Below are 18002 nucleotides of genomic sequence, written 5' to 3' on the forward strand. Positions count from 1 at the left end.
ACGTAGAGCATTTTTGTCTGCAATATTTATCTCATTATTACAAATGTTTTTTGTTTTTTTTTAAAAAAAAAGAACCTGAAAAAATACTTTGAATGTAAACCAAGCTATCTCCGAATTCAAACACACTATTATTTAGTTCAAGGAAGAACTTGAGTCTTTATACCAAAAATGACCATCATTCTGCCCATAAGAGAAATTAAATCACACTCACAAAACCATTAAGTCATCTATTTAAAAAAATCATCGTCCAAAATATATTAATCTTAGTTAATTTTTAGTTATAAAACAAATGCTCTAAAATAAAAATAAACTTAAAAATGAAAATGAAACAATTCAAAAAAAAAGACTCACGAAAAGAATCATTGAGAAAGGTCCTTAGTTTGAAATTCAAAGAATTAGAAATTAAAGCAATCAATTCGGTTTTGTTACAAAACAAAAAACAAAAAAAACAAACAAAAAAACAAAAACAAAAAAACAAAAAAAAAAACATCACTAATCCACAAATTATTATAAACATAAAATAAAAATTGAAAGTTAGAACATAAATTTTAAAAAGTTAACATTTAAAACTATAAAAAGCGAAAAATGATCTAAAAAATGATCGACCTAAAACAACTAACACAAATAATTCACTGCTGCTGAATGTCATACAAAACCTCTAATAGACATCCCATAGACCAGGCTTGCGTAGGACAGCTATGAGGACATACTTCACCATTTTTATTCGTTAGCTCGGGTAATCCAGCCCAATCCGTTTGCATTAACTCGTGTTTATGATTAGAAATAATCTCGTATAATCTTTGCCTCAAGCTGTCTAGTGGTTTCATTGATTTTTTGGCGAATATCCACATCGCCCTAAGAAACGGACCAAGAACCCATACCCATTCCTTAAATAAGAAAGTAACCTTACTAAAAACTGATCAGTATTTATTGTTTTAGCATCAGTAATTGCACACTATACTTAGCATTAGACAAATTTATCGTCACAAACAATATATAACGTTAAAAATAATTGTAAATTCTTACAGGGCCTTGATGGTAATTAAATCCTTTAGCAGAACGGTAATCTTCACTATCCGAATGATTCTCGTAATAACCGTTGTAGGCCCAATCTCTACATATAAAATGCATGGCTTAAAAATGAAAATAGTGAAAATGAAAACATTTAAAAAAAAACTATTGTCTTACTCTGGGTCAAGAGTAGCCAGACCTAAAGGACCAAGGAGATTTTGTTCAATCTTTTCCAATGCAATACAAACGTGGCGAGCTTCAAATAAACGCGGAGACTTAAATGTAAAAAAAAATTTTCATACTTTAAACATTTAAGAGTTAATAATTACAACTATGATATCTTTTTCATAATTTAGTAATGATAATGCAACCAAATTAATAAGGATTATAAAAATCGGCTGGTAAAATTTATTCGCCTGTTTTATCCAAAAACTAAACATCATGACGGTAAAACTTACGGCACAAATAGCTATGGGGAAATTAGGACGAAGCTGGAAATCTGTATAAACATGTGACGATAAGAAAGTATCTTTGTATATGCCTCTTTTATTGACCATATTTTCTGTTGAATTTTCCGGTATAAAAAACTTTTCTTCAAAGTTAAGTTGAATTTTATCACGCCAATCCTTGTAACTCCAGACGATTGTGCCTAAATTAATTTATTTTCACTACCAATAAACTTTATGACGAATTAACAATTTTTTTCTATTAAAAGCTGATTGAGTTTTAAAATAACAATTCACCTGAGGGATTTGACTTATGTACTACACTGTAATCATAAAAATTCTTTTCGTTCATTTCGACCAGCCAACTTAGAACAGAGTGACATAAGGCTACAATTTCAACAGCACTCCCATCTCTAAATATTTTTTACATTTTAAAACATTTCACATTTATAATAAATGTATAAAGAAATTTGCTATAACAAAACATCCTAACCTTGGTGTAGATGGCACACCAAGATTTCCAGCTTTTTCAGAGCTTCCCATCTTATCCATCCAAGTTCCACAATTGTATTTGCTTCCTCCGTATACAAAACCAGTTGACTCATCAACACCAATGCCGATTATGAAGCCATTTTCTGAGATATATTCATCAAGATTGACTCCAGCATTGCGCTCAACAAAACAAACTCCTTCAAAATGGCGTTGAAAAATTTCGTGTATTACAGCTTGTAGTGGCTGAATCTATAATAACAGCAAATAACATTGTAATCTGCACTTCTAAAAACATTTTAGAACAATTATCATCTTGTTCTTATTACCATTTGAATAGCAAATAAAATGTTAAAACATAATATAAAATAAAGAGATAACCAAAATATTACAAGCGAACTTTGAGGTTCTGAGTCATCATTTGGGTACATCCTCTGCACAGGAGCATCAAGAAATTGAACACTTTCATCACTCATTTCAACATAATCTTTAACAGCTTGCAACCAAAACCATGTTGCATCACGAGCATTATAACGAGCACTAGCACCACCAGCCAACAAATTTGGAATTAGACCATGTCTTAAAGCACCACCAAATGCAAGTAGCAATGTTCTAACATTAACAAAACATTCACTGATCTAATATATTATCAAGTTTTTTACAACAAAGAAATAACTTTCCTGTTATTGTTTCACATGATGGTTTTACAAAAATAGTCATAAGGACTTTTTTCATTTCTTTTTGTTCAAACCATCAATGAAACCATATATAGTATAGATAAATATTTGTAATTCATGTTTAAATGAATACTAAAAGTTTAATTAAAAAAATATACAGGAATATCAAACTCCAGTCCCAAGTTTTTTCAAACCAACTAGTAACAATAAATACATTATCAATTGAATTTCATTTTTTTTCTATAAAAAGTTGTCTTAAAATATGAATGATGAATTTAGCTCGGTAAGGAAAAGTTATAATAAAATTTGAATATTTTTATGAAATTCTTAGATCTGAAATTTAAGATACAAAGAAAAAAAGCTGCAAATCTTTTCTAAACAAGTCTCAACTTATACAATTATGTCTACTATGCTTTTACACAAAATACTTACTTTTAATCTTGTTTTATGATAAGTTGGATTTCCATAAATACAAACAATTCTTATACACATTATACTTTTAAACAATAATAACAAGGATTACAGAAGATAGTGTCATTTTAAACATATACTAAAATAATAACCTGGCAGTGTGAAACCTTCCAGTGATAAGAAGTAAACCGCGCATTGAAATAAATGTGTCTCTTCCCCAACAACGCATGAAACCAGATGAGAAGTGTGGTAAGCCTGCAGCCATTGTGATATTTAGATCATTAGTAAGTGGTACTGGAGGTAAAAAAGACTGAGCATCTACACCACACATTTGAACTGATCCTAATGCAAGATGCTTAACCATATCTGATCCTTCTTGAATGAAACTAGTTGAAAAACAAGACTTAGTATTTAAAAAGTTTCATAAGCTTTCTTAGTTTCTTTCATATCAATGTGCAATAAGTTAACAAATTACTTAAAAAACATTTCAAAGCAATAGTATGACTCTTTTTAAAAGTGCGGTGTTTGGTCAAACTTTGGCAAAAAATATTGTATTCAAATGTTTGGTTTTGCAGAACTGCTAAATACTCAATCCATCTCTAGTAACTACTATAATCAGTAAGGTTAAGAAAAACAACTTACAAGGACATTTTTCTGAAGATACTCTTTAAGCATGCTTCATAAGCAAATGAAACAATTGCTTCAAAATATGAAGGAATCAGGTATCGAGGTAGGCACTTTAGATGTATAAATAACGTATCAAACCAATCACCAAGTAAATTTGCTTTTTCATGCTTGAATAATCTTTTCACAATATATTCAATTAACCAATCACCTTGACGGAGATTATTACATAAGGGGTGACCAAGGTCATTATTTTGCTTTACTCTCCTTAGCACAGAAAATATACCTGAAAAAGACAGTGATATAATAAACTACCTGGAGGACATTTTTTTTTTTTCAAACAACTATGTTTTGAAAAGATTTTTTATATAACTCAGGTGATTTATAAATGTAATTCAAGTGATTTATAAAGAAGCCACCTACAAAAATATGATGAGGAGAGAAAAATTTTCTTCTACAATATTAATTAAAAGAACTTTTAAGTTGTTTATTTTTGCATATGAAAAAAGATGATGGAATCTAAACGTTAAATAACTGAAGAAATTTTTTTTTGGAGGAAAAAAAAAAAAAGGCTTACAATAAGTAGTAAATATACAGAAATAGGAATGCAACAAAAAGACATTTCTGACAAATGGGATGCAAAAAAGTCAACTTAAAATCTTATCCTTAATGAAATAATTGCCTCACCTTGCAAACCTGCATAAACAAGTTTTCCATATCCAGGAACATCATAGGTCCCTCCAACTCCATCATTCTTTTCTTCATTCTCACAACGATATAGCACATAGTTCATATCAGATAAACTTAGCTCATCAAGAAAATCTAAAGTATCAGAAACAAACTGATTTGCCTCTGAGTTCAGATGTAGGTGGTTTCTAAAATTAAGAATAAAATTGTGCAAACTTTCAGAACAAGACTTTTTTTAACAAAGTAATATCTGAAAATTAACTACTATAACTTTTTTTCTCCTTCAAAATAAATAAACCCAAAGATAACTTCATCAATTTAGCAATTTTAAGAAAACAATAATTAATTTAGCAATTTTAAGCAATAACTATTGTTAGAACAACTAAAATATCTAAAAAAAAGACTATTTAAAGAGTTTAAGACAAAATTTTTCAATTAGCAGTTGCAATTGAAATTCATAAAATATTGGGGTCAAAATAAACAAATCTAACAACATTTAAAAAACTAGTCATTACAGGGCTGGAAATTAGCATTGCTCATTTGTTTAATGCCTAACTAAATTAGAAATTTTTCTGACTATTAAATATTTTAGAACTTTACAACTGTATTAAAAAGAAAAATACCAGTAAAACCAATAATCATTTTGTTTGATAGTAGTGAGAATTTTACACATCAATTTACAAAGCAACTTACTTATATAGTAGTTTAACAGAAAAATGACTGACCAAACTTTTTTGACATACATACTGCTTATTCTGAGTAACAAACTCATTTATTGAAAGGAGAATGTTCTAATTAATACCCTTGTGGAGCTTAATTAGAGAGTTCTTTCATTCTGTAAAAAAGCATACCATTAATCATAATGCAATTATAAATAATTGAAAGATTGTTATAAAGATTCAGCCAATTATCACCTCCAGAAAGCTCTAAGATGATCTAAAATCACTTGTAATTCAACTGCAGTCAAAAGATATTTTAATTGAGGCTTATATGCAAGAAGCCTCAGTAAGAAGTATCATTCTTAAAAAAATAATAATTACAGAATTGGTAAAAATTTGCCAAAGAACACATCAATTAGCAAAAGGGAATAACATAGTGTTCTGTGGACTAATGAGGGTAAAGTTATTCTTTTCAAATCAAGTGGTCATTGACAGTATAGACACCCCCTGGGTACTTAATCCAAGCCAAAGTACACATTAAAACATGATGGTACAAAAAATCCTGATATGGGGATTATTTTCATCATCATCAGCATCAGATCATATACCAGGGATAAGTTTGAATAAACCAAAAAAATTGAGGAAATCATGTTGTCATGTAACAGTGAGTAAACAACATCTTTGTTCCAAACAAAATAGCATTGAAGTAATGGAGTGGCAAATCCAACCAAATCTTAAACCTACTGAAAATTTCTCTGGTAACATTAAAAATTCAGTTTTTTAAGCAAATCCAAAAACTAATACGAACTTTGAAATAGGTTGTTAAATTTGAATTGAAATACTTGTTTGTAGAAGTTAAATGACTTAATATAAAATAAATCCATTAAAGTAATCCAAAACAATGTGGACCTATTTTTGATGACTATTATGCATTTTTGTTTTGAATTGAAATAGAATATTTAATGTTTTCACTACATTTAAACATGAAAAAAATAATTTTCAATAAAACCATCATTCACTATTTTTACAAACTGCTATTTATTTAAACACAACTGTAACAGGATTAATTTATTCAAATACATATAAACTCCATAATTAACATACCTTAGATAGGCAATAGATGCTTGTGCTTGAGGCTTTTGCAAATACTTCAATATCAAAACACTTCCTGGAGGAAAATATCTCAAAAAAATAGCATCTTTTTCATTGTTAGTCACAATACTGCATAACTAAAATAAATGAAATCTATAAAAAGTCTTCTTTATTAAAAATTCTTCTTAAAAAAAAGTCACTATTGTAAAGGAAAGAAAAAAGCCATAGCCAAGGAATAACAGAAAGATGCAACAAACTAGAGCAGAATGGTTACTGGCCACTTCTAACACTCACTTTCAACTAAAGGGATTTTTTTTTTTTACTGAACTAATAGTTTTGAATTTTCCAAATGAAACAAAATAAAATGTAATAAGGTGATTTATTGAATTAAAACTTTTTCATTTTTTAATATTGTTATTATAACTCCTTATTATTTTCGTTCTTGAATTATTAAACCAACCCTTTAATAAAACACAATTTAAAAGATTGCTTTTAAACAATTGATGAAAAATAATAACAATAAAAAACTGTGGAGCCTGAAACAACAACATTTCAAATTTTTATTAACTAAACTTACCATAGATTTTTGAATAGGCACATGATTATTCATGATAATGGGAAATGAGTGAATACCATTTATAAAATTATCATCTTTGACATATACTTCTTCATAATTATCTTTTATAAATGCTTCAAAGACAACCTCTTCAAGCATACCTACATAAATTAATTGATGTATTCATAGTAATACAACTAAATGATGTACAACAGGAGAATTGTTACAAATATGATTAAGTGTAAATTTGTAAGACATTTACTGCATTAAAAACACTTTTTTCAAATGTTGGCCAAAACAACTTATTTGTTATTAAGTTAAAGTGTGGATTTATCTGTTGAATAAGTCAAATACCTTAAAACAAAAAATAAGAAAACCTTCAACATCAACAACTACATCTGTGGCATAATGATTTAAATATCCACTGTTAGCAGCACTGTGTGCTATAATAATCACACTTTCATGATTGATAGGCTTGTGACGAGTTATAACTGTTATCTCTGGTGTTCTTTGATCAACAAAGATCTGCAAAAAAATTTAAACAATTTGAATTAACATTAAGACCATCAGAAACATCCCCTGATTTTTTGGTTACTTAGGTTTATACTACTCTTATTTAAAGGTAATATGATCTGTATGGTGAAAGCAGGTAAAAAAGCAACTTTTTTGAATAGAACCTTTTCTTTATATATTTATATAAAATATGGGCAGATTATACATATAAAACATGTGCAAAGTTGAATGGATCAGAGTTAAAGACAGTTACAAATTATGAAAACCAATATAAAAATTAGCAAATGATCCAAAAAGACATTACTTATATTTTTCAATCAATTGAACAAAAACAGTTTTGTAAAATTTATTAACTTTACCAGCATGTATTAACTCAAAAAAAAACAAAAACATATTTGTTGAGAGAGAAAAAAAAAAAAAAAAAGAAAAGAAAAGCAGTTCTATATTTATTTTATATAAAATTAAAAAAAAAAAAGATACTAACTTGATTGTATCCATCAGCATTAAGTTTTATGTGCAAACTATTCATTACTTCCTTAAATTTTAGTAGTCCATCTTGGAAAGACACATAGCCTACAACACCAGACTGTAAGTCTGACCACGAACAATAATGCCGAAGTTCTTTTACAACAGATATCTAAAAGACAACTGAAAATGTTTTCTAAATTTATGAAAGTAAAAATTAATTGTAATGAACATTTTTTTCTTTATTTTTGTTTAAAGCAGACATTTATATTGAAAGATAAACTTGATTGCAATTAACTTCAATATTAAAAATGCTATATACATTATGTGGAACCATTTCATCAAAACCTCTACTACTGCCACATGCACAGTCTCCTGCTAAAACTACAGCAGCATTTGAAATCATTGCTTGTACTGTACGCACCTTGAATAAAAACAAAAAACAAAAAAAAACTGGAATTTAAATTGACATTTTTAACTTAGTTAACCTATAAATATTCATTGAAATATTGTGGTAACTCTTAGCAACCTTTTGCTACCACCTTAATGAATGTTGGATTGCATTATAGAAAAGTAGTTAAAAAATATTATTGTATAATAACAGTTTTTATTGATTGACAACAAAAGATAGATTAAAATGGAGAACAAAGAAAGTTCATTACCTCTAGAAAGGACATGTTATCATGTGTAACATCCATGAATAAGGCATGAGGGCGACACGGCTGAAGTTTACCCGATGAGGAAGAAATAAATGAACCAACAGGATCTCCTCCATAATGATAAATCATTCTACCAAGCTCATGTGAGGTAGGTGCATTCAAACTCTCTATAAAAAATACTATTATAAAAAAAGAAAAAGAAAATGTTTACAAAAAACAAATAATCAAACCATAATAAGAAACAACAAACCTCTAATAAGAGAGTTCAAACCAAGACGATTTATAAATACATTATCAGTTTCTTCATTGTTTGTAAACAGTTCTGCAACAACATATAAGTCCTCTCTGACAAGCCGAGCACAATCCAAGAGATACTATAAAGAAACAATTGTTATCAATTATATTCCAGTGAAAATTACATCTTGCATACATCAATATGCAGAATTTTAATTAAATGATTAAAAGCAAAATTTAAGCTAAAGTTACTTCACTTTAAAATACTTTTTCAAATCCAAGTTAAGAAAATTACATTAACTAACCTCTGCCACATGGATAGGGGTGTTGTGGCAATTATCAATACGAAAGCCATGAAATATCCTATTAAAATTGTAAGGATAATTGAATGCAATGAAAAAAAAATCTTATATAACATAAAACAACAACAACAAAAAGAATTTTTAATGATAATTGTATATTTAATTGCTTATTAAACTATAAATATAGTTTAATAAGCAATTAAATATACAATTATCATTAAAAATCCATCAGTTCCATCAGTTGACTATTTAGATCATTTAAAATATCTAAATGATAAATTAATCAGAGGAAACATACCTAGCCATTTGTTCAGTATACTCTTTCATATATGTCCATAGATAAGGTGAATCAGCAGGAGATTCACCATAATGCAACTTTATACTATCTCCCCATGCCAACAATTCTCTTAGAAGATAAACATTAGAAGAGGGTAGAGCAAAATTTTTAAGTACATCACCACCCATCACCCAACCATTATGAGCCATAATAAAAGCAGCTTCCTGCTTTTCCATAAGTAAAACGTCTTCCTCATATGATGAATCAGGAAAAGGATATGCAAAATATCTAAAATAATTTAAAAAAAGATGAGGAAAAAAAAAAAAAAAAAACTCGCATAGGTTAATATTTTAACTGCTACCTACAAAAGGTCAGGTCAGTAATAGGCCCTAACTTTGTTAATTTTACAAAAACCCACCTAACTGCTATAGATTGCTCATCAGTCACATAACCATATTTTGGTCCATTCGAATCAATAAAATGATACTTTACATGACCTAATACATTATTGACCATTTTTTCCTCCATGCATCTAAATTGTTCTATTTTTTCAGCATTCAAGCAACAGATAAGATCTTTAAACAGTCTGACATATTCTGCAACAGTTTCTAAGTGAGAGTGCTTGTTACCACTAAAAGGAAAAGGTTGAATTGTGTTTAAAAATTGTGATGCTTTTGAAAAAACATTTTATATTACATATTTCTGTAATAATATTACATACCAATGGTCAAAACAAATGGATTTTGCATTTTCTAAATCAACAAAGCATCCATTCAATTGATACTGAGGATCTTGAATTATGACCAATTCGGACTGATCAGTTGTTCTCTAAAAGGCAGTAAGTAGTTTTGTAAAACTTTTAATGAATATTGTTTGTCCTCTAGTATATTTTCTAGTATATTTTATCTAGTATATTTTGAGTACTATTCTTTGTACTCAAAGTATTGCCAAAATAAAAAACCAAATTTAAATAAATTGGTTGAGCAGTGATTTTTCTTCTTAACATTTTTAAAATTTGATAACTTAAGAAAAAAAAAAAAAAGCTTTTGAAATTTGCAAAAACATGCCTTATATTATTATTTTCAAAAGGTTCATTTATTGTTAATTTTGGAAGTAAGTAGATTACAAATACACACATCAAATCTAAATATATGTATCAAATCTAAATTTTTTATATTTGACTCAAATTTTAAGTGAAATATCAAGATAATGTTAAACCAACCCAAATTGATGACAAAATCATGACTTGTCTCTTCATTTTGTTTGGAAATTACTGCTAAGTTGATATGGTGAATTTTTCAAATTTCAAGCAAAGAAAACAAAATGTATTTAAATCATGGTACATCTTTCTGTATTCTGTGTGCACAACAACAACAAATTGTTTTTGTTCTTTAACTAGAATCAGACTATTGAAGCCTTCAACTTTATAGATATTTCAGCTGTATCATTAATTGCCTTAATCAAGAATGAAGTATTTTTTGCTTCTGAAAATGTGCCATTACTGTCCTTTGAAGATGGACACTTTTGGAGAAAACTACTATTAACTTTAAAAAGATAAACTCTTACTCTTGATTGATATAAAGTAATCCATGATATTAATGAAAAATCTTTAGCTACCTAAACTCTTGCTCTTGACTAATATAAAGTAATTCACGATATTAATGAAAAATCTTTAGTAACCTAAAAATACTATCAGAGAATAAACTGCTTTAGTTATCCAATTGGTACATGGCACCTGGAAGTCTAAGTTCTAACCCATATTCATTAACATAACCACCTCAAAATAAGATATGAAACTCTATCAACTCTTGCTAGTCACCCCTTACAATATTTTCTTTTAGTTTTGCTAGATTTCTGAATCCTTTAAGCATGCTTTTACTATTTGATTGAAACATTCAGGCCTTAAGATATGCAATCCTACAATCCTCCAAAACATTCAGGCCTTAAGATATACAATCCTAAAATTTAAATTCAACCATTTTTTAAATGCAAACTTGTAGATGTAATGACTACAAGGAAAGACTAACGATTCCCTCTATGATTTTGTTTCCAAAAGAATTAATTTCACCTTAATTTACTTGCCCAATTCTGGTACACCAATAATAGGTTTCTTAAGAGCTGGTATCAACTTATCATCTTAGTAAAGTGTAACAATTTCTCACATTTTGCTTAATCAACTTTTATAGTGTTTTCATGTTTGACTTTTACGTTAGAACTTGTTGGAACCTTTTTTGTTGGATGTATTTACTAGAAAACCATCAATATTGCATCCAAGAGTAAAAAAATTGTAAAGATTGTTGCCTGTATAATTAAAAAAGAGTTTCTTATACTCAGTTGAGATCCACCTAAAGCTGAAGCTAACTTTGGAGCAATTAAATCATTTCCACCTCTTTTGGAATTGATTATGCACTCTTAGTCATTATGGCAATTAAGCTTCTGAATTTGCAGCTTTCTTAACTGAACAGGAAATAAAATCATCCTTTATATAAGGAGCTGTTATTTACAGCAGATATTTTTCTAGTAGAAAATTTTGTGAAGACCCTGCTCTTCTAATACCAGTTGTCTTACATGCTCTTATTTTTTTAATGTTTTCTAAGCTAAGTAAGTGGGCCATTCTGACTCACCTTTTTAGCAAACAGGTGTGTAGCATCAAATAGATTTGCTAACTTGATTTTAAAAGTCACTATAGTGTTCATAGTCATTTTGGGTTTTCATGAAATCTTTTTACAGGTTGCCCATAAAATCTTCTCACCCAGTATTTAAAGTTTTCATGTGTGTTCTTGCCTTACCCCAAAAATATTGACAATTGAACAGATGTTTAGATCCAGGAATTTGATGACTTTCCACACTAAAAATATCATTTCTTGAATTTCTTAATTTTAAATTAAAAATGATATACTAACTATATATACTCACTGAACAAATTGCTAACAAATAATACAAAAAGTGAGCATTTGACTTTTTCATCTTTTAGTAATTTGAACTTGTTGTAATTTTTTTTCTAGCTTTTTCTATTTCACTTGTTAGTTTGTTAGTAAATTTCATAGTTAGAAAAGAATTGTTTTTACATTTATTTAAGTATAAAACTAAAAAACTTAGAGCATATGTGTTTGAAAAATTAAAGTTAGGTTTTTAAAAAAATAGGGATAGTCTAATGTAGTAATACTTAATATTTTAGTTTTTTGTGTTTCTTGTAATATTGATAGCTTTTGGATTGCTTGTTGTATTTAGGCAAAGAATATGGTAGAAGATTATGGAGAGGACAAACTATTTTTACTAAATTTTTTTTTCTAATTTTTGTAGTCTTAAACATTTTTGAAAAGTTATAACTAAAAGTTGAGCCAGTTTTTGATACTTTAAACAATAATCAATTATATTTTGTGTAGAGATGTATTCATCATTTCTGACCAACTCTAGTATAACAAAATTTATTATTAATATTCTATAATGTGAAAGACATACATTGCAATACAATTACAACAATTGAGAAAATGCAAAAAAAAAAATTACAATACCTGAAAAGGCCAAGTTGAATTCTTGCAAAACAATTCAAAGTCCTTGGCAACAACTTCAATGTTAACAACAAAATACTGCCAAAGTTTTAAACCAGAAACAACTTCTCTAAAAACATTTCATAATGATAATAACAGCAAAATTGACTTAAAAAATAATAAAAAAAGTACTAAATCTACTAAAGTGGTCTTTATCTAAATAGCAAAAATAGTAAATAAAGAATCAGCATGGGGACTAATTTAGTTAATTTTTTTTTTTCTTCCTTTTCCATCCTTTTTGGATAAAAATGTTCTGTGGGAAAAAACTTGAAGATTTAAAATTATATAGAGGTCGCATATGAGCATTAAGTTTAATTATTTTTATCCAGTAAATTGTTTTCAAAATTAGACACTCTGACTCTAAGAAACTGTCAGAGACTATTCTAGAAAGAAGATTCCACAGAGTGCTTCCAGCTTATCAGCCAATCAAGAGAAACTATATGAAAACCTTACACCAACACCTGTGTCTAGAGTTCAGTTTTCACTGCTGACTTGTACACAAGAGACCACTACTTTGGAGAAACTAAAAGCAATTGAATTGTTCAATTGAATGCAATTTATAACTTTTTTAAGCATAATTTTTTGGTAAGTTATTATTTGCCAAGAAAAGCACTTTAATGTTTTAAATCTCATTTTGAATTTTGATAATATCTATTATTTAATGACAATATCTCAAATTGGATGAGCATTAAAAAAATATACTGAGTAATAAATGGAAACTTTCAGCTTCAGTATCAGTTTTGGCTGAAACCAAAGCTGAAAACTCTGTTTTGGTAACATTCTACTTGTTCAGTTTTAGTCAAAATTTCTGTTTGAACTATTACTGTAATAAACAAAAATTTTGATAAGAAGACTTTTTTTAAATTAATCTTTTTAAACTTGTTTTTAATTTAGTGTGGGATCATGATGATTTTCTAATTATACTGGTGTTTTAACTTTTTCAGGGCATTATCAGTTTTTGATTATAACAATTACAGTAATTTTAACTTAAACCACATTATATAATTGATTCAACTTATTATTCTTAAATCATTCTTTAAGTGAATTTAAAATACTAAAATGTCTTTACATGTTCTACTTTTTATTTTGCTATATATTAATTGTTTAAATATATGCTTTTTAATTATGCTATATATTAATTGTTTAAATATATGTAAAACAGTTAGATCATGTTATTTTGCCATTAGTTAGGTTTTCAAGTTTCAGCTTCGATTTTGGTTTCACTCAAATTTCAGAACTTTTGGTTTTGGTTGTTTACATATCTTGAATTTATTTGATTTTTTAAATATTTATAAAACTTTGGTCATAACTGAAGTTAGTTACTGGTTAATTAATTAAAATTGAAATATATTTTCAATGTCAGCTTATAGGATTATACTCTTACAATATTCTCTTGTCTGTAAAAATTACTGGCACCACAGACATTCAATTTCCTTTCAAATAATAAAAATGGTTATAGGCTATGATATTGATACAGAGAAGTTTGTTATCATATCTCTCATAAAAATAAAAAACAAACAGCAATTAACAACTTATGCATCATTTAACTAAAATCCTACCATTAAAAAAAAGGAGTTTTTAGAAAACTTAAAGTTCGCACAAAATTTCAAAATAATACTTGGTTTTAGAAAACAAAATTTTATATCACTAGATTTTCCTTACCTTAAATGATTTGCTAATATAAAGAGATCATATTCACTTCTCAGTGTATTATTTATGCCAATGTGCTGTAACTGTCCATTCATAATCTTTTTATTTAAATACCACAAAGCTCGATCTAAAAGAAATGCTGGTCTCAAATGAGGAGAGTTCCTTAAGTTGTAGGCAGCTTCAGGATGGAGATAAATCCATTCACTATCATTAGAAACGTGATTCCAAACAACATCTACGATGGAGAACATTCCCCATTCTAGATGAATACTTCTAATCAAAGAGTTAAGATCATCTTCTGAATTTGAATCACTCAAAAATATATTGGGATTAAACTTATGATGATTTCTTATGGAGTAAGAAGATTTTGATTCACCAAGTTCTTGAATTGGCGTAAAATGAAACATGTTATACCCAGCTTTATGGGAAACTAACAATCTTTGTTTCCATTCAGGAAAAATGCCAAGGCATTTAGTAAGTACTGTTTGGAGAACAATACCATTTAAACTAAGCTCATTTGATTCTGTTTTTAAAACTGGATCAACAACAAAACAGCATTCATAATAACGAATATCAAATTTGTTTTTAACATATAAATTAAAGACACCAGGCACAGTTAAAAACAGATAAGCAAGATAATCTTGATTCTCAGCAGAATTCAAATTTTTAATCAGATAAAATTTATTACGATCAAAAGTAGACCCAAGAGCTGTTGGGTAATTAGTGTACAAATCACCAAAGCACCAGTCAAAAACAATGGACAGCTTTGTCCCTAAAAAATAACAAATTCACAATAGAAAATTACAGACATATATATTATAAAACATCTACCAGTAATGATAGTTACATTAAGGCTATACATTAAGTAAAAAGACATGAAATAAAAAAGGTTTTTTATTTCATGTTATTAGAGTATTATAAACTAAATTAGTAAAAAAAAATTGAAAAGGGAAAAACTGAAGTCATAAATCCTATTTTGGCCTAATGAAGTTTAATTAAATATCTTTTATAAAAAGATAATATAATTTCTTCTGGAAGGGTACATTAACTTAGAACTTTAATAAAAAATAAATAAATATTTGATTATGTGAAGAATAAACATAGTCAAATATTTATTAATGAGCATAACATCTAGTAAAAGAAAATAATTTCAGGGCTAGCAATAAGCAAACTAGGCAACTGCCTAGGGCACAAGTGTCTAAAATAAAAAAAATTTTTTACCTTAAATATAACTTTATATAAAAATAGTACGAAACACAACTTTGCTGTTTTAATTTATATAAATGGAATAGAAAATTACAACAGGAGCAGAGTAAAGAAAGTATTTTTGAGATTAGTTACGAGTACTAATGTTCTTGAGAAAAAACTGCTAGTTACCAATACTACTATTGATATTAAAAGCGGTTCGAATAAAAAGGGTAATATTTTTTATTCTTAGTGATATTTTAGTCAAAAAAAAGAAAATGAAAAACACAAATGAAAACCAAATATCTAAGCCTTACTAAAGTAACTTCTGTATATGATTCAAACTTGAAGTTGATATCTATTGAAGTTGATAACGAAAGCCAAATTTCTTAGTACAACCCAAAGATTATATTGATCCAGAAAACTAGCCTACTCATTTTTATGATAGTTTTCAGCAATTTTTGATAGAAAACTACAACAAATTGAAAATAATAACTTTCCACAAGGTGAATAAAGACTTTCAGCAAAATATTTCAAGCAGATATTATCAAATGGTTATCCATAGTTGTAAACTCTAACACATACTGAATATATCATAAATAGGTATGTTATTGCATGGTATTGTGATGAAACTTGATCTAATTTGCTTTAAAATGACACTTATAATAGTTATTAATAATGTTAAGATATCACAGGAAAAAAGGTAATTTAATTATGGAAAAAAGTGGGCATATTGACAAATTTTTGCCTTCTGTGTCAAATACACAGCACCATCCCTGAATAGTATTGTTATAACTGGTCAAGCAAAAATAATATTCTACTGAAAATATAATTATGGGTAGGGTTAACTTTTCAGCATGAACTTGTGCTGTGCTACAAATAAAGTGCTTTCAGTTTATAAGATCAATAGGGTGTGCCAAAACTGCTAGCCCTGAAACAGTTGAATAAGTTAAAAGTATACCATTTTATAGCTATTAACAATTGAAACTCATAAAAAAAAAATGCATCAAATAACATTTATCAGATTGTTATCTAAAATTAAACAATATGGTATATTTTTCATAATTTGAGCAAAAAAAAATTCTCTAATTCATATTTCAATATTTAAACTTTTGATAAAAATGTAAACAATTATATATCTCCCTTTTGCAACTATATGCATATTTTTTCATTGCACAATCATTTTCATAATTTCAGCATTTCTTTTTAAAAATAAATGAATAAACGAATATTTAAATTTAATACTAAAATAAAAGTCTGTAATAAAAAAATTAATAATTTAAATTTAGTTTCTAAACGATGAAAAAACTGTAACAGCATGAAATATATTGTGATTATGATAAAAGAATGAGAAAAAGGACAGGAAAAACTGCACTTTAAGTGTACAAAAGGACAGGAAAAACTGCACACAGGAAAAACTGCATTTCTCAGGAACTGTGGTATTATGTACCAAAGGAAATGTGGTATTAGATGTATTAGATGATCAAGTATTAAAAAGCTTAGCCAAACAAAGCAATTCATTGAAATTTAGATACACACCTTTTTTCAATCTGTAGAGTTTAGTACGACATTCTTTTTGAAGTATTAAAGTCTTCTCCTGAACCATTGTTCTTAAAATGTATAAGAACAATAATATTTAGGGAAGATCGAAGTTATGTTTCTTCTAAAAAATGTTTCGAAATTTACAGTGTAAAACAGCTTTAGTCTAAAGATGAAAGGGGGTTTAGTAATTTAAATAAGTAAAAAAGAAAAATTTGTTATATCCTTAAAAAAAATATTTTTAATATAAAGCGTAAAATAAACTTAGTATATTAAAATAAATTTGGGTTTAATAAAAAAAAATTATAATTAATTTTTTGAAATTTTTATTGTTCTTTACTACAAACTCCCACTAAAATAATCTCTAAGTTAAGCGGTCGATCGTAAATAAGTAAAATGGACGATGAAATACGGAAAGTTAGAAAGAGTATAACCTAAAACTGATGCAATTTTTACCCACTCTTGTCTGCATTTTATCTTTTCGTCGATAATTAAAAGTTAAACAGTATTATTAAACTTAAGATTTTGAAAAGATTATGAAATGATGTCGTATACTTTCTGTTTTATGAGCATTTTAAATGCATACACATCTTGTAGACATATGAAAGTAAAAATTTAATACCAACTTAATGATTAAGAGTATTCTGTTTTAATTTGTGAATATATATATATATATATATATATATATATATATATATATATATATATATATATATATATATATATATATATATATATATATATATATATATATATATATATAAATGTAGATGTACCTTTCAACTAATTGCTCCAATTGTTACTTTAAAATTTATCCTATTTAAATCATTCAAAAGTTAAAACAAAATATTCATAATCATTACATTGGTATTAATTTTTTACTCTCATATACACTACAGATGAACCTCAAATTTTTAAAAAGGAACTAGAAAAACTTTAATAAATATAATATTGCTACAATATATTGTTAGCAAG

The 18002-nt window shown here is 27.4% G+C and overlaps 1 protein-coding gene across 2 annotated transcripts; it reads right to left on the bottom strand.

Annotated features, from left to right (window-relative positions):
• Positions 1-212: 212 nt before the first annotated feature.
• Positions 213-17201, bottom strand: LOC145183900 (glycogen debranching enzyme-like). Of its 2 annotated transcripts, XM_090093198.1 has the most exons (24): positions 17028-17201; positions 14316-15075; positions 12618-12723; positions 9824-9930; positions 9521-9733; positions 9124-9390; positions 8829-8886; positions 8540-8663; positions 8293-8456; positions 7953-8054; positions 7650-7802; positions 7030-7177; positions 6674-6813; positions 6109-6233; positions 4346-4533; positions 3677-3944; positions 3187-3420; positions 2339-2558; positions 1951-2198; positions 1755-1870; positions 1470-1660; positions 1189-1286; positions 1027-1114; positions 213-887 (listed from the first exon to the last, which is right to left on the bottom strand). In XM_090093198.1, exons 1-24 carry the CDS (start codon positions 17092-17094, stop codon positions 630-632), a joined length of 4443 nt encoding a protein of 1480 aa, XP_089949324.1. In that variant the 5' UTR covers positions 17095-17201; the 3' UTR covers positions 213-629. The 2 variants fall into 2 exon arrangements, with proteins under 2 accessions (XP_089949324.1, XP_089949325.1); XM_090093199.1 differs by lacking the exons at positions 213-887; positions 1027-1114; positions 1189-1286; ... (5 more) ...; positions 3677-3944; positions 4346-4533 and having other exon boundaries at positions 6124-6172.
• Positions 17202-18002: the final 801 nt, after the last annotated feature.

Source organism: Hydra viridissima, unplaced genomic scaffold (assembly GCF_058129835.1).
Source record: "Hydra viridissima isolate aposymbiotic clone 2 unplaced genomic scaffold, HvirCarnegie_v1 scaffold_7, whole genome shotgun sequence".
Taxonomy (NCBI): Eukaryota; Metazoa; Cnidaria; class Hydrozoa; order Anthoathecata; family Hydridae; genus Hydra; species Hydra viridissima.